The 26,150-nt window shown below is 36.8% G+C and overlaps 1 protein-coding gene across 14 annotated transcripts in view; it reads right to left on the reverse strand.

The window, feature by feature from the left end:
- Nucleotides 1–26,150, reverse strand: part of TENM3 (teneurin transmembrane protein 3) — a 2,524,603-nt gene that overhangs the window by 393,852 nt on the left and 2,104,601 nt on the right. For all 14 annotated transcript variants that reach the window (XM_059909693.1, XM_059909692.1, XM_059909687.1 and 11 more), the window contains one exon: nt 15,428–15,706. In XM_059909693.1, coding sequence (XP_059765676.1) covers nt 15,428–15,706 — 279 coding nt within the window. The remainder of the gene's footprint in view (nt 1–15,427; nt 15,707–26,150) is intronic.

The raw sequence follows: 26,150 nt of genomic DNA on the forward strand, positions 1-26,150 counted from the left end.
ATAATCCCTTTCACCTATTTCACCCTTCCCCCTCCCCCCTCCCCTCTGGCAACCACTAGTTTGTTCTCTGTATCTGTGAGTCTGTCTTGGTTTCGTTCTTTTTGTTCGTTTGTTTTGTTTTTTAGATTCCACATAAAAGTGAAAACATATAGTATTTGCGAGGATACAGAGAAAAGGATACCCTCATGCACTGTTGGTACAGATGTAAACTGGTGCAGCCACTGTGGAAAACAGTATGGAGCTTCCTCAAAAAACTGAAAACAGAACTACCATATGATCCAGCAATCCCACTCCTGGGTATTTATCTGAAGAAAATAAAACCACTAATTCGAAAAGACATATGCACCCCTATGTTCATTGAAGCATTATTTATAATAGTCAAGATATGGAAGCAAACTAAGTGTCCATTGACAGATGAATGGAGAAAGATATTTTATACACACACACACACACACACACACACACACACACAGAGCAATATCACTCAGTCGTAAAAAAGACTGAAATCTTGCCATTTGTGACAACACGGGTGGACCTAGAGTGTATTTTGTTAAGTGAAACAACTCAGACAGAGAGAGTTATTTTTGTATTTATCTATTAAACATTTAGGACCTGCTTGCCAGGTATGGCAAAATATTCACCAAGAACTTTCTTCCTTAATATCACTACTAAGCAGATTTCCTAAGCTTATATAATGAAATACCACACAATACTTAATGTTTACTTAGATAAAACTCTTAGCACTGAAACAAATTTATTTTAGGAATCTGAAATGACTGTGAAAACAAAAATAACAAAACTTTGTAGGCAACAATGTATTAGTTTAAGGGTCGTAGTCCCACTCTTTGCAGATGTAATACTTAGACATACACAGAAGCAAAGGAAACTTGGATTATATTTGATTGATGCAAATAATGAACCTAATTTTTCTTGCTACTTTAGGTAGTTTATTAGATTCTCATGCTTCATATCTTCGCTTCAATGGACTTATCCTAACCCAACGTGACTTTCCTCCCTTGAGGTAAATCCTCAAGAAAAAACTTTGCAACATTAGGTTTGTAAGGTTAACCAAAAATATGATAATGCATATTTTAAAAAAATTGTTTAATAAGAAGGCACAGTTTGAAGGAACTCAGACACAAAGACACTGGGTGAATGATCCAAGATAAAAAAAAAAATGAGTTAACGATAGAATCAGAATAAGAACCCAGATCTTTCCACTTCTAATCAAGTGTTCTTAGCACTGTGCCTATGAAACTCTTTTCTTAAAATAGGACGATTATATCTTAGACTAAGAAGTGTGAAACAAATTCAACTACACAGAAGCTCAAGGTGACATGGAAGACATTTAAATTTACAAGACTTTTTCCTTCTCTTTGAAAAGTAGGTGATCTGAGGGGACCTTCACTCTACTACTGTCTAGATTCCAGTACATTCCACACAAGAATAGGCTGTGTATTATAGTGGTTTTGGAATTAGATGGTGGATTTCAACCCTGGCTTTGTCATTTAGTATCCGTGGGACCTTAGCAAGGTATTTGGAGTCTCTAAGCCTTAGTTTTCTTTCCTTGGTTAAACAGGGATAATACTAACCTCAAAAGGTGTCAGGTGGACTACAGTAGGTGCTCAATAAAATCCAAATATCTGTCTCTGTCTCCACCTCTATCTCTGTTCTGCTCTGCCATTTGGATGTTCATAGAATGACTTTTCTAAACAATAACCACAACGTTCACATCCAAAATCCTTACCGATTATCATTGTTACAAAATGACTATTTCCAAAATGCTTCTATAGAGTAGTGATACCTCCCATGGGATGTCAAAGTATTTTGGAGAATACAAACTGTTCCAGGAATGATGGAATGTCATCATAGCAAAATCAGAATTGGTTGGAGTAAGAGGATTTTTGTGGGTGAAAACTTCTAATTAAAAAAGGATAAGAAACGTATTTCATGGAAAGGGTCAACCTAAGCGCTGACTCTTTCTGATATTTCTTCAGGAGATGAAATCTTGCCTGACAGCTGATCAACTATCACTGAGCTATACATTTAGTACAAACTACTTGAAATATGGCGGAAGTAACCAGGACTCATGGACATATATATGGCAATATTCTTATCCCTTAAAGTACAAACTTTTCACCTCCAAAGAAATTCCTTTTCATCCATTTTTATCCCTTTAGCAATCACTCTTGGAATAGATAGGTAAAATTATGAGAATACTTTAAAGAAACATTGCTCCTCTTCTGACCCTCTGCACTAATCTCATAAGATTTTGAGATAAAATAATAAGTACATTCAATGTGCTAATGGTGCAACCATGAAGTTCACATCTAGACCCTTACGGATGCAAATGTGGACAGTAAGAGCTACTGAAATTTAAGTCCTTTGCCTTTACAGCATTGAGGGGCCCACTGGCCCAGTGTTAGGGCACCGCTGTGCCTGTATCAAGCCATCTACAGAACTCAACTGTCCTGACATAGAACCTTAATCAGGACTGAGACCCACTGGTGGAAGCGGAATAAGGTTTACTACTAATAATTTTGCAGCCTCCTTCCTTGTACCATCGTGGTGTTCTCCAGTGGTTCCCGTGGGGAATACATCAGTTGCAAAACCCTCATTACAGCCATGGCGAAGATAAATACAAAGTCAAGAAGTACAGGAAATCTATTTTATGTAGTGATTGTTTTGAGATTTGGCAGGAAGCAACTAAAATGTATGGGGGTGAAATATTTTCAGACTCTGTTCTTCAGTCGCTAAGGCTCTTACTCTAGTAGTAAATCAGTGCACTGGAATAGCATAAAATAGGATTCTTGCTGGACACTGTATGGTAACTGAATGTCTTGTTCTAAGGGACGATTCAGGAAAAACAGAGAAATCACTGTCTCTTTTGAGTCTATACTAGATCTGCTATTATTCACTGCCCATTTTGTTTTCTAACAAAACCACTGAAGATTCCCTTAAATCCACATCTATTTTTAGTTTTCGATAACATCTTTTTCACACTGTTTACTGTTTCACAAACTGCAATATGCACTCTTCTGCATGACGGCTTTATGTAATTGTGCAGATGACAGTCTGTTCAACTATCTTCCTATGGCCTTTCTTTTTTTATTTTCCTACTACAGCAACATTTTTCCAGGTTGCGCACTCATCTTTGACTCTTTATCTTTCTTTCTCACATGACAAAGTCCTGCCAACCCTGCTACAACTTGTTGCTGCCTCTCTATTCAACATAATGTCTTCCTAGTATATGTTGAACCATGGCTCATCAATTCCAGGTCGGCCTTCATAGAGTCCATTCAACACTGCTTTAGGGTGTGAACAGGACAGACAGAACCCACAGGGACAATCTCAGACCTATCAGCGTGACATTTACAGTTCTTCGCAAGTGGATTCCACTTAACTGTCAACTTTAACTTCCAGCGCTCCCCAAGAGGATTCTTCTAGAATCTATGGGTGGCCTCCTTATAAGGCTACCATTGTTTCGCTTGTTGCTTCCAAGCATTTCTGCAAGTTTTTCCAACTGTAAGCAGGCACTACTTTTCTGCCATATTTAAACATATTTTATCACCTTCAAAATCCTGCTGGAATACTACTAATTCTGCAAAATCTTTCCTTTTTTAAACCTTTATCACTTTTCTCTTTTCAATGTGCAATTTAGCCATGTATTTCATCCAGTTGCTTTGTCTTCCAATTGTTTTCTCTTTGTAAAGCCCTGTATCTCCAAGTCCATAAGCTTGAGAGCAAAGGGTCCATTTTATTCCTTAAAAATATCTCTCAAAGTATTTAATATAAGGACGTTCACAAAATATGTGCATAATGCATCCTGACTTTTTGCAGGTTTCATGCTTTGTTTTTTAATGAAATACAGATCTCAATAACTGCTTCTGATATTATATGTAACTTCCAGAAACCTATTTAAGTCTGTTTTTCCACTACATTTTTTTGCAATGTCTAAAGGCTACGCATTATACTGCTAGTGGTTATATACTGTTATACTGTGCATTCCTGAAAACGTTTATTTTTAGTTAGAATTCTAGATCTCTCAGAAACTACCAAACCTGAAGTTAGTATCTAAAAACTACTATTTATATAAGATAGCTCACAAATTTTACCCTACTTCTTTGCAAAGATTTAACAGCACTAATTTTTATTGATGTCTCCTTGCCAAAATTTAAGCAGATTAGTATATATTTATTAGACATTATGAAGCATCCCCTAATTAAATTAAATGACATTTACAAAAGCGAATTGTGTGAAGAACCAGTAAGATACTATGTTTCCATCAAGTTGCTAAAATTTTAAAGCATGGCAACATTCCTTGTCAATGGCATGTGGAAAAAGACACTTTTTTACACTTCTGGGAGGAGGGTAAATTGATACAAGTTTTTTTTGCAGGGCATTTTGACAGGGTATATCAAATGCTTTAAACTGTACATAACTTTGGCTCTGATATTCCACTTTCAAGAATTCATCCTAAGGTATTAGGGGATACAGAATTAGGGGCAAAGATTTAGCCACTAGAATTGTTATTACAACATGATTTACAAAAGTGAAAATTCAAACAACCTAGATGTTCAGAAGTAGTGGATATGTTAAACAAATTATGATAAATCACCGCATGGAAAACTATTATGTTGAAGAAGAATATCTAATAATGTGGAGAAACTTAGGTCAAAACAGAAATTGCAATTCTAATTTAAAAATATATACACAGATAAAGAATGAAAGTGTAAATACCAAAATAGAAAGTAGTGAATATTATCCATATGCTTCTCTGTGTCTTCAAATGACATGTAATGCTAAGTAAATAAAATAGATAAATTAAGGGCATAGATTTAAACATTCATAACATTTTTTACTTAAAATTGCTTGGCCTAAAGTTCCATTTTTATTATGTCTGTCATCACTTATCATTTTACTTGGGTTATTGACACAGTACAATGCAAATAATGATTAAATGCTTAAAACATTTTAACGATTATCTGAAGCCTTAAACTCTTTAGATAGGTTAATTCAAATAATTTAGTTCACCTATAAGCACATTTTGTACCTTACAATCTATACAATGGTGTTCCCCTCACAGTAAATGAGACACAGTCCATTATAAAGGAATGTTTTATACTTGCTTTCTGCAGCAACTGACATTTCATTCAAGCACTTTCAAATCCCCCAGGAATCTCCAGCTGATGTATGTCAAAATTTTAAGATCTCTCTTTGTGAACTTTAACACCCCTATAAAAATGAGTTGGAAGAGCAAGCCTACTTCCTACTGATTACTTTGATATTAACCAATTAAAGACAAATCAATTATTCAGTTTAGTCTGAATAATCATTTCACAAAGTCAGTTTTCCAAATTTCAATATGCAAATAATAACTAACACTCTGGCTTTTTATAGCCTATTTTTATTTCTCTCAGACATATCACTTGTGTTCTATTTTTTTGGCTCCCTTTTGAGTATTTTTTAAAAATGAATGTTTGGTAATTCCTCAAGAGTGTTTGCTAATAATCAAATCTGGTTGTATAATTTTATGTTTGTAGACATGCATTTTGTTTTTAAGCAAAATAGACAGTATAGCTAGTGCAAAACCATGTGGCAGTTACTAAGGTGGAAAGACTTATATTTAAGCTATTAATTTAATCCTTAAGGCAAAGGTCATAAACACACACTTATATATGTATACAGGCATGTGTATGATTTATATATAATTATATATTTGTATCTATTTTTATTTTGTCATATCTATTTATTATATATGTATTTATTATACAACTATTTTATTATATATCTATATGTTTATATATAGATTGTACACACACACACACACATCAGTGATCAAGGAAACGAAATAGAAGTTACCTATGTATCTGTATCTGGAGTAGTACTGAGAACAATCCTCTTATTTCAGGCTCCAGAATTGATAATTACCTGTTTTCTATTAAACTCTGGATGTGCTTTTCTTTCTTTTTTTTTTTTTTAACAGCTTTATAGTACTGTTTTAAATAAAATCTCAATTTTGAATAAGAATGTATTTTCCCCCAAACCTTTTAATGACATGAATTGTCAAGTCCATCAAATGTCATCAATTTATACTACACTAACTATGCTATGCTATGATTTTTTTAAAATTAATTAATTAATTTATTTTTGCTGTGTTGGGTCTTCGTTTCTGTGCGAGGGCTTTCTCTAGTTGCGGCAAGCGGGGGCCACTCTTCATCGCGGTGCGCGGGCCTCTCACTATCGTGGCCTCTCTTGTTGCAGAGCACAGGCTCCAGACGCGCAGGCTCAGCAGTTGTGGCTCACGGGCCTAGTTGCTCCGCGGCATGTGGGATCTTCCCAGACCAGGGCTCGAACCCGTGTCCCCTGCATTGGCAGGCAGATTCTCAACCACTGCGCCACCAGGGAAGCCCTATGCTATGATTTTAATCAGTGTAGATAGAAATATACCTTTTAAAAGTACACCTCTCCTACAGCAAACACTAAACTAATGCTATCACAAAGTTGTAAGATGAAAAGTACCTTACAAGATAAAAAGTACTGAGGAATTCACAGTTATCTAAGTTTATATTCCAAAGATCTCCCTGCTCCCGAACCTTCGGAGGCCAGACTTCATTTCCCCCTTAATCTCCTCCACTTTCATCTTCTCATTACTCCTTCCCTTTCCTTAGAAAGAGGCTGAAATGTCCTCCAATATAAAAATACCCCTGCCCTTGTGTTCCCCAGGAGTTACACCTAACTCTCTCCTTTCTTAGTTAAGATTTGGAAAGAATAATATACATTTACTGGTGCCATAGTTTCTGTTCATCTCCCCACCCACTACAACTTGACGACCACACCCACTACACAGAAATTAAGATCCTCTGTGCAATCCAAAGGATGTATTTGGCACTTAACTTACTACACTTCTGGAAATTTTTGACTCTGTTAATCATGTCCTGTCTCTTTTGTCTTCTGTGAACTGATCTTGTTTGGTTTTCTTTTTGTCTCTATGGAACGTCCCTCTTTGTTTCTTTCACTGGTGCTTCTTCTGTACCTTTATGTTAAATATTGGTGAACTCAGTGTTTTATCTTCATTTCTCTTCTTTTCTCATTTTATTTGCTTTTGGGGAGAGGTTTAATTTGCCCTATGGCTTTAACTGCAATCATAGAGATAATGAAGTAAATGTTTCTAAACAAAATTTAACTTGAGTTTTATATATACATATATATATAATTACATTTTATTATATATTATATATAAATTTTATAATATATATGATTATATGTATTATTACATTTTATTATATATAATATATAAATTTTGTAATATATATATGTATATATATATAATTGCTTAATATATTCTGGATTTTGATGTCCCACAGACATCTCAAATACAACCTGTCCTTCTCGGAATTACTGACTTTAGCACAAACAATATGCTTTAACCTCCAACTTGGATTATAGCATCACTTCCACGTTAGAGGGTCTTTTTAAATGTCTTCCTCTTCTCTAATACCAACGCAATGAATTAATCATCAAGTCGAATCTATTTGAATCTGTCTCCCTGTCCTTTCCAGGTCTTTGTTCAAATGTTTGTATTTTCTCACTTTGATAATTATAATACTACCTGATTGGCCAATTTGCTTTCAAGTTTGACCTCCAATTATGTATTCGCTCAGCTACAGTTTCAGTTCCAAATTCAGGCACTGGGTGAGGTGAATACAGAGACACAAGGGTGAACAGGGCCACGGCCCTATGGAGCTTACTCCCTTTGTGGGAAAGACAGTTAACACTCTACACTGCTTTCTGAGTACTCTGCAAAAATGTAAATATGACTGGAATATTCCTCTGTACGAAAATTCTTCCGAGACTCCCATTACCTACAGGAAAAAGTACAAATTCCTTAGCATGGCCATGAAGTTCCTTTGCAACATGGTCTGGGGCTACCTGTACAGCCTAAACTCTCATAACTCATCCACACAATGCCCTGTGTTACAGGCACCAAAGAGCCTCTGGCTCTTGGAACAGTCCCCAGGGATTTCACACTCTCTCCTTCACTGCTTTGTCTACACCTTGCATTTTTACATATCCTTTGAGCCTGTGTACCAATGCCACCTCCTTCCTCCTTTATAAAACCTTTTTTCCTCTCCTGCCCACAATTTCTGTGGCAAGAATCTGCTCTGTGCTGACACTGACTTCGTATACTGTGTTTTCATATTACTTAGTACATTAAAGTACAATTACAATGTAATATCTACTTGCCTGTTTTCCCAACCAGCCTATGAATTTCTAGAGTCAGAGACTATATCATACTCATTTTTTTGTTTTTGTAGCCCCTGGTACAGTACCTAGCATTTACCATTCATTGAATGAGAATGTAGTTGACATACTCAATGAGAAATCAATTCCAAAAGTCACATCTCAACTTTATTCAGTTTTCAGTTTCTGTGTGACTTGATATTTAAAGTCAAGGCACTACTCATAAGACATTTTTAATTGTCCCTTTCTCAAGTTTATACTCATTTGTATCCATTTTAATACGCATTCAGAAAGCTTTTACACTTAGTTTACAGTCTATTCATTATGGCAAACTATCTCAAGTCAACTGATAAAGAGAAGAAAATTCCAATAGAGTGAAACCCTCGTTCAAACTACTCAGTAAATGAGGTAGAAGATTTTTCACATTTAAACTTGTGGGTAGGTAAATGTTAATTAACAGAATTATTATGACCTGAGAAGAATATTCTATAAATAACACCCCCCCCCCAAATAATTAATTGGTTTTCAAACACTTGAACACCCTTGGAATGGCAAATAAACTACGGTTCTATGGCTCTAACACTTATTTTTTCTATTTCAGTGATAATTACATCAATGAACCTGACTCTGCATTCGCTGTTGTTCAATTCATTAATTAAAACAATTTTACCGCTACTACTGTGATTTTTCAAGGATATCAAACCACATTCAAAAATCAAAATAGCATGCATCATCAGTTTTGATTTGTGTTAGTAAGCTTTACTTTGATTTCAACTCCACAATTAAAAGAACATCTGGATTTTAAACAGATACTGCATATATTCTATAGACTTTGAACAAAACCACATAGAATACAAGTTGTTTTGTAGAAATGGCAATATCTGTGTGACGAGTAGCAAACTGTCAAGCAGTGCCGAAAATCCTCTTAGAATGGAAAATATAAATGTATATAAATACTTAAGTGATAACAACCATGGTGGTGGACTTTATGGCATTCTTAATTCTAGTTTCATAATACTAAATTTTTAAAAACTTTTATTTAAATCATCACTTACTTGTGCTCAAGTGACTTGTAACAGATCCATGAAGTGAATCTATTTCATCCAAAATGAAGTATGGAAGCTTTTGGTTAAAGAATGACAAGTTGCTGTTTAAACTATAAACATGTACCCATGAAGGTGATGTAATTATTTTTATATATTGGAAGCTATTTGACTGTATTTTGCAAAGCAGCACTTTAATTCTGACCTTGATTTAGGAAGCATGCAACATATTACTTTTGTTATTTTGACATCCCAGAGCACCTAAAACATAAAATATAATTTACAACACTAGGACATGCTGGAATTGACCATTACATTCCAGAAGAGAGCCCATAATGGAATTTATATTCAAGTTACGGTTTAGCATGTGTAGTAAAATCTCATCAAATTAGAATAACACTGAAATAGCATTTATTTCTTGCAGCAATGGAATTCCTCCTTAATTCTCACAATCAATTTCCAAAGTAGGCTGAAAGTTAAGAAAGGTCAAGTTGAAGGAACGGAATCAGGCTAGGCAAAAGAATACACCTCTCTTCAAATTATTTGTGGAAAACGCAACTATTAGCCTCTTGTAGAAACAGAGCCAGGAGAGGAATGACGTCTGTGTCAGGGCTACAAGCATCACATGTACGCGACGTAACAGGTATTCCAACACCACTGGCAGTTTCTCCCACACTATTCTAGAACTTAAGTGGTGATAGAATAGTTGCAAATCCTTCCATTTCTTCTCTCTCACCTATATGCAGTTGCTCAGAGAGAGAAACAATTGCCCTGCCCACTTTTTCAGAGAACATATTTTGCCCAGTGTGGTAATTTGGATGGCAAAATAAAGTTCTCTACTGTGACAGTGATGTAAACATCACTACAACAGTTTATCAACTTGGTTTAAGGGGTATATCTTTTTTTTAAGTACAGTAGCTCAACTTTTAGATTTTATCTATCCATACAGAAAGTAGACTTTAAAACTACTATTTCAAAGGACAAGTAAATTGGTTTTTTGAAGTGTTTTAGTCTGGCAAAGCAAGTATCTATTACACTTAACAATATTGCACATTAATGCTCTATGCTTCTTGTTAGCCAAATTAGCCCTGGAATACTTTAGTATCTGCACAGTTAGTGTGGCATTAGTGAGGTCCTACCACAGGTATATCGCTAAGACCCCAGGTGAGAAATAAAGTCTTCCAGGAATGATTTATTCTATTGTGTGAACTGATGAGCATGAGTTAAATTGCCTTTTAACTGACTGGCTGTCTAAGTAACATGCCTTTGAGGGAAACACCACTTTTGAAATTTCCTTTGGCCAGGAGGGGAAGGAGCATGCTAAACTCTTTGAAGTCTACAGCCATCAGACTAATTATCAGCACCACTTAATGTACGTTCATTTAATTACAGTGAATTAAAAAGTATGTGGGGTTTTAGAGAAAAATAAAAGAGTCAGTAAATGGTGACAGAAATTCCAGGCTATGCAAATTAGCAGTGCGTCTTCTGGAGGAGACCACTCGCTCTTCCTCGTTCGCCAAATGTATAAGTACTTGACTAATGCAGACAGAGGGGGAATATGGAAGGGGGGCAGGGGACACACTGTGGGCCAAGACTATGTAGGTACTTGATACCGTGCACCTCACTTAATCTTCACAAACACTTAAGAAGGAGATATAATTTTCCACCATTTACAAATAATAATAAGAGGACACCCTTGTTTGGAACTCACTAGACACCAGGCACCGCTGTTCTAAGCATATTATATATCCGAGCTCATTTAATCCTCACAACAACCCTATAAGGGCTGCACGTCATTTGTGATCTTCTGCATTTTACCCTCATGGAAACGGTAGCACAGGAAGGTTAAGTCACTTGCCCAAGGCCACACAGCTGGGAGGTGGTGGAGCCAATACCAACCCAGGTGGTCTGCCCCCGTCAACACGTTCTCAGCTGTCGCCCTCAGAGGAGGCTCTCGAGGTCCCCAGTTACGACGAGGTAGAAGAGGAGAGGAGAGCCACCTCCTCCTGGTCTCTGTCTAGTGTCAAAGGTCATCGGTTCCCAAGGGGCAGAAGAGGTCGTGGAGACCGACAGAAGAAGCAAGACGAAGACCTCCACATCTCTGGGGCCAGCAATACAACTGGCCGAGTAGCCAGGCAGAGATGGGAAAGTTGGGACCTTGAGCTCTGGGTGACTCAGGAGCAAACAGTCTTAGGGGTTGAATGAAAGCATTTACATCCTGAGCGCTGTGATTCTGAATCCAGGCACTTCTCACAATACCACACTGCTGGCTGACAAAGGATAATAATACATGCTAGGCTTCTTCTGGGAAAAGATGCACAAATAAACATTTTTTAAAGCTTAAAGCTTGATGTTTTGAAAAAAAAAGTCCTTTGTTCCTGACATTTACATAGATATTTGGAATTCAGATCAGATGACTTGCAAAGCTGGAGAGTGGGCGTTCAGTCAGGGGTCTTTTAACAATCCATCAGAGGCAGGAAAAATGCCTCAAACGAGCCAGAGCACACTGGTAATTTTCCCTTTGATTACGGCATCCCATCACATTTATTTTGTAGTCTCTCAACAGCTTACTAGGACCGCTGCTAATAGGTGGTCACAAACCACTGACCCTCCAGTATTTGCCCTGGAGCATGGCAGTTGACTTAGAAAGTTGTCAGTACGTGTCAAGAAAGGCCTTCTCCCACAACCTTAATTCGGAACAAGATTAACATTTGAAATTTGATATGAAACTCAATACACTGTAATAAATTTTTTTTCTCAAAATGCTTCTTAACGTCAACTCCCCATGGTTGGTGAAGAGTTAGTTTTGCAAAAGAATATATTTTATCACTGGTTTAGAATCTCTGCTAACACGGAGACATGTGACATGGTCCGAATGTTCCTTTACTCTCATGGGATGCTCAGGCCATCAAAATTTCATTAGCCTCACAGCAGTTCTAGCACCTTCTTAACTTGAACTGTTGGCCTCTTTATCAATAAATAAATGAAATCTAATCCCTTGTAGTGACTAAACTCTTCTTTGAAGTTATAACTAGAATATCAGTCACTCAGCTTGCATAATTTCACAAATGTTGAATAGCATTTTATTTTTTTCTGAGGAAAACAGCCTTATTCACATTATTTCAAATGACAAAAACAGTCAACCCAAACTCCCCTGCTAAATTGGGGGGAAAAAGCAAGTCAGTGTCTGGTTTCTCAATTAGTTTCACTTTGGTGAGTTATTTTACGCACATCCTTCTTGTTTCAACTTATAGTGATATAATAGAACTTCTAAGGACACACGGCAAGCTAACATGAAAATGAATAAAATTTGACAATTTAAATAATCGAAAGTCAAAGGAAAATATAGCTGGAAAAATCAGTAATCTTTCAGAATGAGAGCATTGAAGAATACCTGAATTGAATTATTTTAGAAAACTTATATTAGAAATATTTGACTAGATTATAAATTTTAGTTTTTACTGTAGCCCAGCTTAAGAAAAAAAGTTTTTCATATCAGAAAAAAACCCTCAATACTCTTGTTTAATTCCACAACTCAAAATGATAAGGTCTGCTAAATATCAGAAAATTAGGCTTCCCTAGATCTTAATGTAATTTATTACTTTAAATGGAATCTTGCTCTGTCTGACTAATCACCGAAAATTCAGAACAAATGAATGAATCTGCAGTGTTCCTACGGACACACATATAAAATCTATGAAATAGCCAGTGTTCAGTAAGAGGTCATCTCTATTTTATTTCCTCTTTTGTTTTCTTCCCTAAGCTGACCTCATTGGGAGTTCTTAGACCATCAAAATGTTGTTTCAAAAAACAACCACAGCCAAACCTTGGGGAAAGAGTAAACACAAGTTTAAGTCATCACTTGTCCAGCTCAACAAACATTGTTTTTGACACTTTATACTCTTTACTTGGTTGACCTGTTTACTCTCAACAAATGCTACCAAAGGTTCTGAGTTTCAAGGCAAGGCCCCTGACACCCTCTTCCTGTGTCTCCTTCATTCTGCTTCAGAACACCACTTGGAGAAATGGACGAGTGTAACTTTCCTTGTCTTTACATCATTCTAAGAACAGGGACTAGGAGATTCCTGGGGCAACAAGTCCCTCCTCTCGTTCATAATAATCCGTGCAAATGGAGAGGGCCAGCAGTGTGAGAAAGTCGCCGGGCTTGTCACCCCGCCCCCAGTCATTGGGATGTTAGATACTGTTAACTACAGGTGGCAAAGTTTCTAAGTTTTCTGAAAAGAATAAAATGGCATGTGTTTGGGAATTCACTGTGAGATAGTTTTAGCAGATATACAAGTTAAAAAATAATAAAATCAATTTATATTTTACCAATACAGACACAATAACAAGCTACACTCGTTATGAGAGAGAGAGAGAGAGAGAGAGAGAGAGAGAGAGAGAGAGAGAGATGCTACAAAGGTTGTATATAGAAAGGGCAAGTTGACTCAATGTGGGACAATATTTAATGGATATGGACATGGAAGGTCCATGATGCAGAAAATCAGAACTGACTGCATTGTCCTGCTGCATTCTCCTCTGTTTTCTGAAACCATCATAAATTTTTTCATGTATTTTAGGAAAATCAAACGTCAAATAACACATCTGAATATAACCACTGTGCCTACAATTGCTTGCAGAGTGTTACATAAACATATAGAGGGACACAAAGCAAAATTTATGCCAAATCTTATGTACTTAAGGTTAGAAACTTCTGAATCCACAGTGAAAATTTATATAAACACAGGTTTTACTGAGGTGAATGGATTAGCTCAGGAAAATGCTGCAGTCCGATTCTAAGACTCATTTTATTAGACAGAACTGCCCTTGTTTCCTGTTTTGGGCTGGGATAAATCCAGCCTCCACCAAGAACTGACACTTCCAAAATGAATATATTAAGTGCCTATTATTAATTGATTTTGACTTTGGTTTAATGCATTCAAGTATTCTCCACAAGATATTGTTTTAGTTGGTTTAAAGTAGACCTTTTTTTCCCCTAACAGCAAGAAAACAAGTAATAGGCAGTACGAAGCACTAGCTACCCCTTCGTTTGGTGACTGAGCTGAGACTAAAAGCTGACAACGGACCTGCTTTCCTATCACAAAGCAAAGCTGACAAACTTGCTCAATAAGTAATAAAAATGAAACCATTGGTAAAACACCATCTTTCTTTTCACATGTCATGCAGTTCTTCCATTTTAATTTTCTCTCTGCTTTTTTGATACATCGTATACACAGCATTAATAACTAGATTAAACTAGCAAGTACACTGTTAACATTAAATGCTGAAAGAGGAAAGTCATTTTGTTGCCTGGTGCATTGGTGCTGATGCTACAATTCTTCCTAGAAGCTGCACTGACTAAAAATTAAGTTTTCTTTTAAATCTATTATTGCAGAGAAATGAACTGTTTCTTTATTATTCTGCGTTGGCGATAGGAAAAGAGTCCCGATATATTTATTTCTCTTACAGTGTGCTATTTGGATACCCTAAAATCCAATTTTCGTGCATCGATTTAATTGCAGAGTAATCCAGTCCCCAAAGCACTTCAAAGGCCACACTCCCTTCTCTTTACCAAGATTTCAATTGCTCTCATCAACAAGTAAGTTTAAAGCATGATCAAATTTGTTCTTCAATCATTGAGCCCTGTTAATAAACGATTCTGTGTGCTCACTCATCCATTCTAAGATTCTGGAACTTCTTTGAGATATTTTCAAGAGGAATCTACAAAGACATCTTTGATTACAAGCTGGCTCTGGGGTAAACTTTACCACCACTTGCTTTGCTACTCCATCGAGGATAACGGGTGACACGATCCAAGATAAGTCAAAGCCAATCTTTGTGGGTTTTTTTTCTTACCATGATTAAACTGTTTTTCAAAACTATAGCAAACACAACAGAGAAAGCTTGCATAATTTTACAATCTGATGTCGTCGAATACTGATTTTTTCCCAGGGGAAAAAAATGCAATAACGAAGGACATTTCTTGAGCGCTACTAGTAGCGTTGCAATACAAAGAAAGGAAGAAGAAAGAAAGAGAAGGAGAGATGGGAGGAAGGAAGAAAGCCACGCCTCCAGAGTCAACGGAAACAGACAGAAGCACCGAACGCCAACATTACGAAGCCAAAAAAAAAAGAACTTACCATTTTCACTGTCCGACTTGTTTTCATGCTCTGTGTCTGTCAGGGTGAGGGCTGAGTTGGACCGGCTTGACAGGCAGGAACTGCGGCCTGACTTGACCCCCCTGCCCCACAGTCTCATGGCATGCTCTGGGGACATCACTGCTTCGTTCTCAGTGTCAGCGTCTGACCCTGCACTGATAGAGTAACCTCTGTGAGGGAGCCCCATCTCCGCACAAAACGCCAGTCCTCTTCGGGGTTCCGGGTCACAAACGCCTAACTGCCTTAGGGTGAAATTCTGTCCTGATCAGGGGGAGAAAAGATAACAACTAGTGAGTATATGTCTCGTTTCAGTTTTTTTTTAAACAAAATCTCCCTAAAATAAACACTTAAGCATCCAGTTGTGTCAGCTCTCAACACCAGGTGTCTGCATTAGCTCCACATGACCTGTGGTCGCGTGGGTCCAATCGGGGGGGGGGGCAGGGAGCTCCACCTCTGACTTTCCACCCACCCCAGCTCAGAGCTCCTTTGTCAACTATTTCAGCCCACGAACACCTCCAGAGAGCTGCGCAGGTAAAGCAGGCCAGACCATGAAAACCCAACCCAGAGAAAGGCTTAGTTATCCTTGATAGAACTGTGTTTCGCAGACTTGTGAAGCCAGAGAAATTGTCAGAATTATTTCCTGGGTCCTGGCTCTCATCCCAAACATTAGGATTTTCCCACCCAGAGGTCACTCCTTTGGAAGAGAAAAGATTGCCCTCTAGAAAAAGTTACCCAATAATCAGAAAAAATTAGAAACCGGAGCCTGGGCAGTCTTTATTACATTTTCCCACCTAAAACTTAACAACCAATATAAACATGTATCACGTGTGTACAAACATACACTAACTTTTGGAGTGTAATGTCATGAAAATGTGCAGACATCTGACTTCCCAGATTTTTTGCTTTAATAAACACCAGGAAACATCTGTATTGATCAGAGTAAACCAATTCGTGCAAATAAAGTGCACTCTAAAAAATAAAGCGGGAGTATTATGTATTTAAAAATTAATGATAAAATCAAGTTCCCTGCAAAATAAATGGTTGTGAACCCTGAAGGCTTTTACTAATAAATTGAGCATAATAAAACTCATGACACTGCAATAACTTAAAGCAAAAGTGTTTAAATTAGGTGACACTTTAAAATGACTGCCGTTATTAATGGCTTTTCCAATCCTGTATTTATTCTTGAAAATTTCACCTATGTTTTATGATACTAGGGGTGAGAAGAGAGAGAAAAATGTTTGCTTAGAGGATGCATACACATGGGCCTTCCATTTCCTGTCTCATTGGCATGGTAGAGTCTAAGATTTAGGTACCAACTAGAATCAAAATACAGGAAAAGACTAATAGTATACCAAGACTGATTTAAATGCTACCATATAATACCAAACTTTTAAGAATATTAAGCATTTATATTACTCATAGTTTTCATTTTGGTACTTCCTTCTCTTATATCCACAAACATTTTAAAGTTAATTGGCTAGTATGAGAAATAACATACATTACATTTTTTAAAAGAGGGTGTTATAAATTATTTGTAATAATAACATCTTGAATCTCCTAGGAAATGAATCAGACATAATGCACAAGACAGTAAATATTTGGTTGTAAAAATATTAGCACCCGCAAGGATTCAGCCTATTTTAACCAGTGTGGTTAATTGCTTTATTGCTCTGGTCAGATCAGAAGTTGGAATCCGCTGTATCTCGGTCAGACTTCCAAATGGATTCTGACAATGACACTCATAAATAATGAAAATCTGTTGCTACAAATTAGCTACAAATCATCTCAGAGAGATGTGAATAAGTATCTGAACCAAAAAGTATGTCAAAAATAAAGGGAGTAGTTGGGACTTCCCTGGTGGCGCAGTGGTTAAGAATCCGCCTGCCAATGCAGGGGACACAGGTTCGAGCCCTGGTCCAGGAAGATCCCACGTGCCGCAGAGCAGCTGGGCCCGTGTGCCACAACGACTGAGCCTGCACTCTAGAGCCCGCGAGCCACAACTACTGAGCCCATGTACCACAACTACTGAGGCTTGCACACCGAGAGCCTGTGCTCCGCAACAAGAGAAGCCACCATGATGAGAAGCCTGTGCACTGCAATGGAGAGTAGCCCCTGCTCGCTGCAACTAGAGAAAGCCCGCGCGCAGCAGCGAAGACCCAACACAGCCAAAAATAAATAAACAGAAACAAATAAATAAATTAATTTAAAAAAAGGGTCTTCTCATTCCAAGTGCAAATATTCAACCTAGATTTTCTATAAAAAAATAAAAATAAAAAATAAAGGAAGTAGCAAAAATAAAGAAGAGGGAATAAGAACTCATTGAACAGTGAGAAAGTGGGCAAGCTTAATGAGGTAAGACACAGTAGTGGCAATATTTTTAAAAGAACTAGTGTGGACTGTACTTATGAAAGTAAATCCAAAAATGGTCAATGTAATGGACAGTTAATGGAATGTAATGGACAGTTAATGTGAAAGAGCTTATCCATTCCTATTTATATATCATATCTAAAATGGGGAGGGGGGAAAAAGGGTGTAAAACAGTTAAACATCACCATCAAACATGTTGATTTTTCCAAAACAATTTTTAAAGGGTGAAAATGAATGATAAGATCCTGTGCATCTTTCCTCTATTTGGGGAGGTTCCCACATTGGAGAATAAAAATAAGAGACACATTAAAAGATAGTAAGAACTCCCTTTCTAATCTCTGAAATGTAACTTGAAACATTTTCCATGTTATTGACTTTTCACACTGTTGCCATCTTGATGCAAAAATCTATGGGGTGAAGGAAAGCAGAAAACGGCAATCTTTATTATTTGTTACCTGGGTATGTAAACACAGATCATTTTGCAAATGAATATCCAAGACATCACCCTGATGAATTGGAATGTGCATCCCAAACTCCTTAAACGTCTGACCCACCACCCAGAGATAAACCCACGCACATATGGTCACCTTATCTTTGATAAAGGAGGCAAGAATATACAATGGAGAAAAGACAGCCTCTTCAATAAGTGGTGCTGGGAAAACTGGATAGCTACATGTAAAAGAATGAAATTAGAACACTCCTTAACACCACACACAAAAATAAACTCAAAATGGATTAAAGACCTAAATGTAAGGCCACACACTAAAAAACTCTTAGAGGAAAACATAGGCAGAACATTCTATGACATAAATCACAGCAAGATCTTTTTGACCCACCTCCTAGAGAAATGGAAATAAAAACAAAAATAAACAAATGGGACTTAATGAAACTTAAAAGCTTTTACCCAGCAAAGGAAACCATAAACAAGATGAAAAGACAACCCTCAGAATGGGAGAAAATATGTGCAAATGAAGCAACTGACAAAGGATTAATCTCCAAAATATACAAGCAGCTCATGCAGCTCAATATCAAAAAACCAAATCCCAACCCAATTAAAAAATGGGCAGAAGCCCTAAAGAGACATTTCTCCAAAGAAGATATACAGATTGTCAACAAACACATGAAAGGATGCTCAACATCACTCATCATTAGCGAAATGCAAATCAAAACTACAATGAGGTATCACCTCACACCAGTCAGAATGGCCATCATCAAAAAAATCTACAAACAATAAGTGCTGGAGAGGGTGTGGAGAAAAGGGAACCTTCTTGCACTGTTGATGGGAATGTAAATTGATACAGCCACTATGGAGAACAGTATGGAGGTTCCTTAAAAAAGTAAAAACAGAACTACCATATGACCCAGCAATCCCACTACTGGGCATATACCCTGAGAAAACCATCATTCAAAAAGAGTCATGTACCACAATGTTCATTGCAGCACTATTTACAATAGCCAGGACATGGAAGCAACCGAAGTGTCCATCGACAGATGAATGGATAAAGAATATGTGGCACATATATACAATGGAATATTACTCAGCCATAAAAAGAAATGAAATTGAGTTATTTGTAGTGAGGTGGATGGACCTAGAGTCTGTCATACAGAGTGAAGTAAGTCAGAAAGAGAAAAACAAATACCATATGCTAACACATACGTATGGAATCTAAAAAAAAAAAAAAAAAAGGTTCTGAAGAACCTAGGGGCAGGACAGGAATAAAGACGCAGACATAGAGAATGGTCTTGAGGACACGGGGAGGGGGAAGGGTAAGCTGGGACGAAGTGAGAGAGTGGCATGGACATATATACACTACCAAATGTAAAATAGATAGCTAGTGGGAAGCAGCTGCATAGCACAAGGAGATCAGCTCCATGGTTTGTGACCACCTAGAGGGGTGGGATAGGGAGGGTGGGAGGGAGACGCAAGAGGGAGGAGATATGCGGATATATGTATACATATAGCTGATTCACTTTGTTATAAAGCAGAAACTAACACACCATTGTAAAGCAATTATACTCCAATAAAGATGTTAAAAACAAACAAACAAACAAACATCTGACCCTCTGAAATCAATGTCTCGCAATGATTCAAACTCCTAAGGGCTGTTTCTGAAATGCAAGCTAGAAAGCAAGCTGTTAGATTTCCTTACTAAATTAAAGTTTGCTTTTGCTCTCTTGGGAAAGAACACTAAACTTGATTTCCAATGGACCTAAGTTAAAGCCACTTACTGGCTTCATTCAAGTCACTTCACCACTCTATTTTTTCACTTTTCAGGGCTGTGATGACTTGGTTTAAGAGCTGCTTTACGCTTTGGCAAAGCAAAGGAAACCATCGACAAAACAAAAAGACAGCCTACCGAATCAGAGAAGATATTTGCAAATGATAAGACAGATAAGGGATTAATTTCCAACATATACAAACAGCTCACACAACATCAAAAAAACAACCAACCTGATTAAAAAATGGGCAGAAGAACTGAATAGTCATTTTTCCAAAGAGGAAATGCAGATGGCCAAAGATGCTCAACACCGCTAATCATCAGGGAAATGCAAACCAAAACCACAGTGAGATACCACCTCACTTGTCAGAACGGCTATCATCAAAAAGAACGCAAGTAAATGTTAGCGAGGATGTGGAGAAAAGGGAACCCTCCTACACTGCTGGTGGGAATGTAAATTGATACAGCCACTATGGAGAACTGTGTGGGGATTTCTCACAAAATAGTTCTACAAATAGAACTACCATATGACCCAGCAATACCACTCCTGGGTATGTATACAAAAAACAAAAACACTAATTCAAAAAGATACATGCATCTCAATGTTCATAGCAACGTTATTTACAATTGCCAAAGTATGAAGCAACCTAAGTGTCCATCAACAGATCAATGGATAAAGAAGCTGTGTGTGTGTGTGTGTATATATATATATATATATATATATATTCTATTATATATGTAATACTGAGTATATATATATATATATTCTATTATATATATAATACTGAGTATATATATATACACACACACATACATATATATATGGCTGAGTAGTATTCCATTATATATATAATACTGAGTATATATACATATATACACACACATATACATATATGGCTGAGTAGTATTCCATTATATATATAATACTGAGTATATATACATATATATACACACACACACATATATATGGCTGAGTAGTATTCCATTATATATATAATACTGAGTGTATATACATATATACACACACACACATATATATGGCTGAGTAGTATTCCATTATATATATAATACTGAGTATATATATATATATATATATATATATATATATATACACACACACACACACACACACACACATTTATATGGCTGAGTAGTATTCCATTATATATATAATACTGAGTATATATATATATATATATATACACACACACACACACACACACACACACATATATATATGGCTGAGTAGTATTCCATTATATATATAATACTGAGTGTATATATATATATATACACACACACACACACATTTATATGGCTGAGTAGTATTCCATTATATATATAGTACTGAGTGTGTATATATATATATATATATATATATATATATATATATATATATATATATACTTAGCCACAAAAAGAATAAAATTTTGCCATTTGCAGCAACATGGATGGACTTGGAGGGCATTATGCTAAGTGAAATAAATCAAACAGAGAAAGACAAATACTGTATGATATCACTTATATGTAGAACCTGAGAAATACAACAAACTGATGAATAAAACAAACAAGAAGCAGACTAACAGATACAGAGAACAGACTAGCGGTTACCAATGGGGAGAGGGAAGTGGGGAGGACAATATAGGGGGAGGGGAGATAAAAAGGATTATTATGGAATTATATGAAATCGTATGTATGAATCTTTTGAAAATTGTAAAGCACTATAGAATTTAAAGAATCTTTCATTCAGTTTAAAAAATTTTTTAAATTAAAATAAGAGATGCTTTATGTAAATGAGGCCAGCATAAAGGGAAGCAAAATGAAAAATGACAAAAAATAAACACCTGGACAAATGTAATAATCATAGAGAAATGTATAATTTGAGGGTGGGAACAAGACTGTTTTCAAATACTTTTAGAAGAGCCATATCACCACCAAAGTTGACTTTTCCTTCATTCCAAACTCTCTCTACCCAGTGCTTCCAATTCCACTGTTGCTGATTCTCCTCTTAGGTTAAGAATTCTTGCTTGTAGGATCCCGCGTTTTAATGCAAACACCCCTGGGGAGATCTAGGTATTACATTTGAATGAATTAGTCTATTCGATTATTTCCTACAATTCAGCAATGTTTAGCAAGCTGGGCTATACTTATGGAAAGCTCAGGCAGTTGTGACCAACAGAAGGAAGATGGTGGAAAGAAGGGCTCCTGATTGGGAGACGAGGCAGTTGGCGGAGGTACCACGGAGCTGGGGATTTGGGGTTGGGATGCGCTTCTTGGCGCTGGACTTCAGGTCAATGTGGAGAAGTGGGAAGAGACTGGCAGAAAGAGGCAGCAAAGATGCTCTGGAACCAGACGAAAGACGTGACCGTCTTGTTTAAACTCATCTTTGGCTTCAAGCAACATGAAAGAGATGAGGATACATTTATTCTTATTTTCCATGGTTTCTTCAGATTGTGTTCTTTGCAATGCTTCTAACACCATTACCCTAATTTCTTTCTTCACCCTGTAGAGTCTTTGTATTAATTCTGTTGGCTGATACTGGTGAAATCAGTATTTATCTCCTGCACGTTGAATTTTGATAACCTTGATCAGCAAGGCCAGCCACAGAGTTTCCCATTACAATTTGAAACAGTCCCAAAATAATAAATTGCAGGAAGAACAAAGTGTACCTGAGGGTGAAATTTCTTGTGATTAAAAGGCAAGTTTCGCTTGGACTAGATTAGGCATTTTTGTTTCATGACACTCATAAATTTGAAAAAATCTATAAAAGAAAGACTGAATAAACAGCCCAGGCAGGTTGCATCATTGAAAAAAGGTTCACATTTTGAAAAATGAGTGAGGGTATGTGACAAAATGGAAAGGACCACTTTCCACCAGCACTGAGCATAGCTACCTCTTTAATAAAAGAAGGGGGTTGGAAAAAAATGGCCTTTTTCCCATTTGGTGTCTATAACCTAGTCCGAACAAGAAGGGATTTTTCAAAGCTGCAATGCAGAGTGATGTCCACCAATAGGCAAGACATCTGCTATGTCTGGGTGAGTTGAAAAGGAAAAGCCTCTACGTGAGGGACTAGCCTTGGAGTGACACAGGGTGACTACAGAACCCAGAGGAGGGTGGTCCAACATGAGAACTCATGGTATTCTCTCCCCTCTTATGTCTAGATTCTCTAATGCTCAGATTGTGCCCTTTCTCTCTCTCTATTTCACTTGTTTCTTCTCTTTTCCAAAACTACTTTATTGAGATATTAACTCACAAACCATACAATGAACCTACTTAAAGTGTACAAGTCAATGGCTTTTAGCATACACATTGTGGTGTGCAACTATCACCACAATCAATTTTAGAACATTTTTATCACCCTTGTACCAATTATCAGTCACCTCCCATTTCCCCTCTTACCCCACCACCCCCTCTAGCCCTAGGCAAGCACTAATCTACTTTCTCTCACTATAGATTTGTCTATTCTGTCTATTCTATTTCAAAGAAAAGGGGTCCTACAATACGTAGACTTTTGCGACTGGCTTTTTTCACTTAACATAGTGTTTTCAAGATTCATCCATATTGTAGCATGTGCCAGTAGTCATTTCTTTTTATGGCCGAATAATATTCCATTGTATAGACACATCATCTTCTATTTATCTGTTTATCAGTTAATGGACATTTGAGTTGTTTCCACTTTTTGGCTATTATGAAAATGCTGCTACGGAACACCATATGTTTTTATTTCTCTTGTGTATATACCTATGAGAGGCATTGCTGGGTCATGTTGTATTAGCTCTATGTTTAACCTTTTGAGGAACTGCCAGACTGTTTTCCACAGTGGCTGCACCACTTTACTCTCTGACCACAAGTGTATGAGAGTTCCAGTTTCTGTACATCCTCACAACACTTATTATCTGTCGGTTCTCTTTTATACCACACTGCAAGTGTGTATACCAGATTGTAAATTTGCAATGAGGAGTTGGACTAAAAGTCATTGGTACAGAAACCAAGAATTGTTCTCTTAAAAAGCAATTGATTCTGTGGGTCTGCTACACACTTTCATTATTCCTTTATCATTTTTTTCTTTGCCTCCTATTATGCTGCTTTAGTCTTTGAAAATATTTTTTCTGTTAAAGTTAAAATATTCTTTAGTGCTGAAAGTCTACCTCTGAGACTATATCCGAGAGAAATAAAATCACCTGGACTTAAACAGACATGTACAAATAATGTTTATTATGGCATGGTTGTAAAAATTGAAATAACTGGAATGTTTACCAGAAAGGGAACTGTTACATACGTGATATATTCCTTGCATGCAAGACTATGTAGCTAGCAGAAAGAGTGGGTTTGGACCTATGTTTTCTGTTCTGGAGAGAAGCCTATTATATATATTTTAAGTTAAAAAAAAATACAAGTTGCAAAGTAGTGTGTAGAGTATGATCCCATTTTTGGAAACTAAGAAAGAGACTCAACAGATTATATTAATGCCTATGGTTTTGAGCATGAATAAAGGTGAGGAGGGCCATACAACTGTCAAGATGGACCATACAGAAGGAGATGTAAGTGAAGGAAATCAGTAATTGTCTCTTTTAGAGTTCTGAATTTTTACTTTGCATGATTATTTCCATTAATTTAAAAACATAAGAAAGAAAGATGAAAGTCTATCTTCTTTTAAGAAAACAAATATATTCTCTTGATTTGCTGTTTAATAGCTCCCATTCAATAATTAGAAATTTAGTTTACTACCTTCCCTTGAAGAAGCTGGGTTTTAAAACTCCTTCCTCATTTATTGTAAAGAAATGAAGTTGTGTAAGAAATACAGGAGCAACGTTTTTCTTTTCATTCTTCCCTTTCCCTTCATCATATATGGACTTTTTAAAAGGAGAATAAGCGTCTATTTCTTCTATAGTAGCAAGCCCCATAACTGAGCACAGGAAAAGGAGAGAAGGATCAATATAAATGTAATACACAGAAATAAAATAATCTGTAACTGTCTTTAAGTATTTTCCTTGGTTGTTGTCAGCTTGGATGGAATTATGTATTTTCAGACATGGAGGCACCATCCTCCAAGGGCGGAGCATACCCCAAACTACAAATTGGACAAACATATCTTATTGGATACGGGTGGAATTAGCGTCACCGCCATCTTATCTGGAGGTCCCTTTTTTTGCTGTGTTTGTAAAACGATAAGAAGATCACAGAGTAAAACAAGCGTATGGAATTTTTTTCCCTTTGAGTCCTAATGCAGATTTTCTGGGATACTCCAAACTTCCTTACGTTCAATTTGTCACTCTTTGAACAGAATACCCACCCTTGAACATGCAGTAGAAGCTCCAGTGAGGGTATAAATCTTGACTTACAGGATCCTACACAAAACTACATTTTAAAAATTAACTTAAAATCCCACTAAATACCTTAACTTTCCCTACCCCATTTTACTCTCTCTATAAAACATAAATATAATCAACAGTATTCAACAGCCTTCTCGATGTACCTATTCATAATAAATTAATATCTAATATTTCTAGAGGACAAAGGAAATGACCACTGTACACCGTATTTACAATCCAATTTATTACTCAAACCACGGGTCTAATGGAAGCCATTGCAGGTTACACCCTCCGCATTCATCCTGAACTCATCTGTGAACTGTATGTACCTGTCACTGGAAGTGTGTGGTTGAGACTTGACGGTGAACTTGATGAGAAGCCTGAGAAGGGAAAACCCCAAGTGCATTTGCAAGCAGGGAAAGCAGTATTAGAATGAACAGCCCCAGAGAATATGCCTTTTCTTCAAGATAAGATTTGTGAGGCCCCCAGGGGAAGACAAACATATGGATACTGAAGAGAAGGCTTGGTGGCTCAAACAAGAAAAATTAGGTTGTGAGTCTGCTGACTTATAAAGAAAAAGCATCTCCTTAAGCATGTACCATGAAGGATTTAGATACCCAACCACAGAAGAGTGCAATTCTGACATTAGCAACCATTTGTAAGGAGAGTAATAACTTTAAACTTGGTTTTTCTCCAAAGCATTCTGAAAATGAATTTGCTTTTTATTTTTTACCCAGTCATTATCTCTTTAGAACAACCCAAGACCCAGCGATGGATGCTAATATGCCTACAACCCTACAACGT

This window comes from Balaenoptera ricei, chromosome 21, assembly GCF_028023285.1.
Source record: "Balaenoptera ricei isolate mBalRic1 chromosome 21, mBalRic1.hap2, whole genome shotgun sequence".
In the NCBI taxonomy this organism is placed as follows: Eukaryota; Metazoa; Chordata; class Mammalia; order Artiodactyla; family Balaenopteridae; genus Balaenoptera; species Balaenoptera ricei.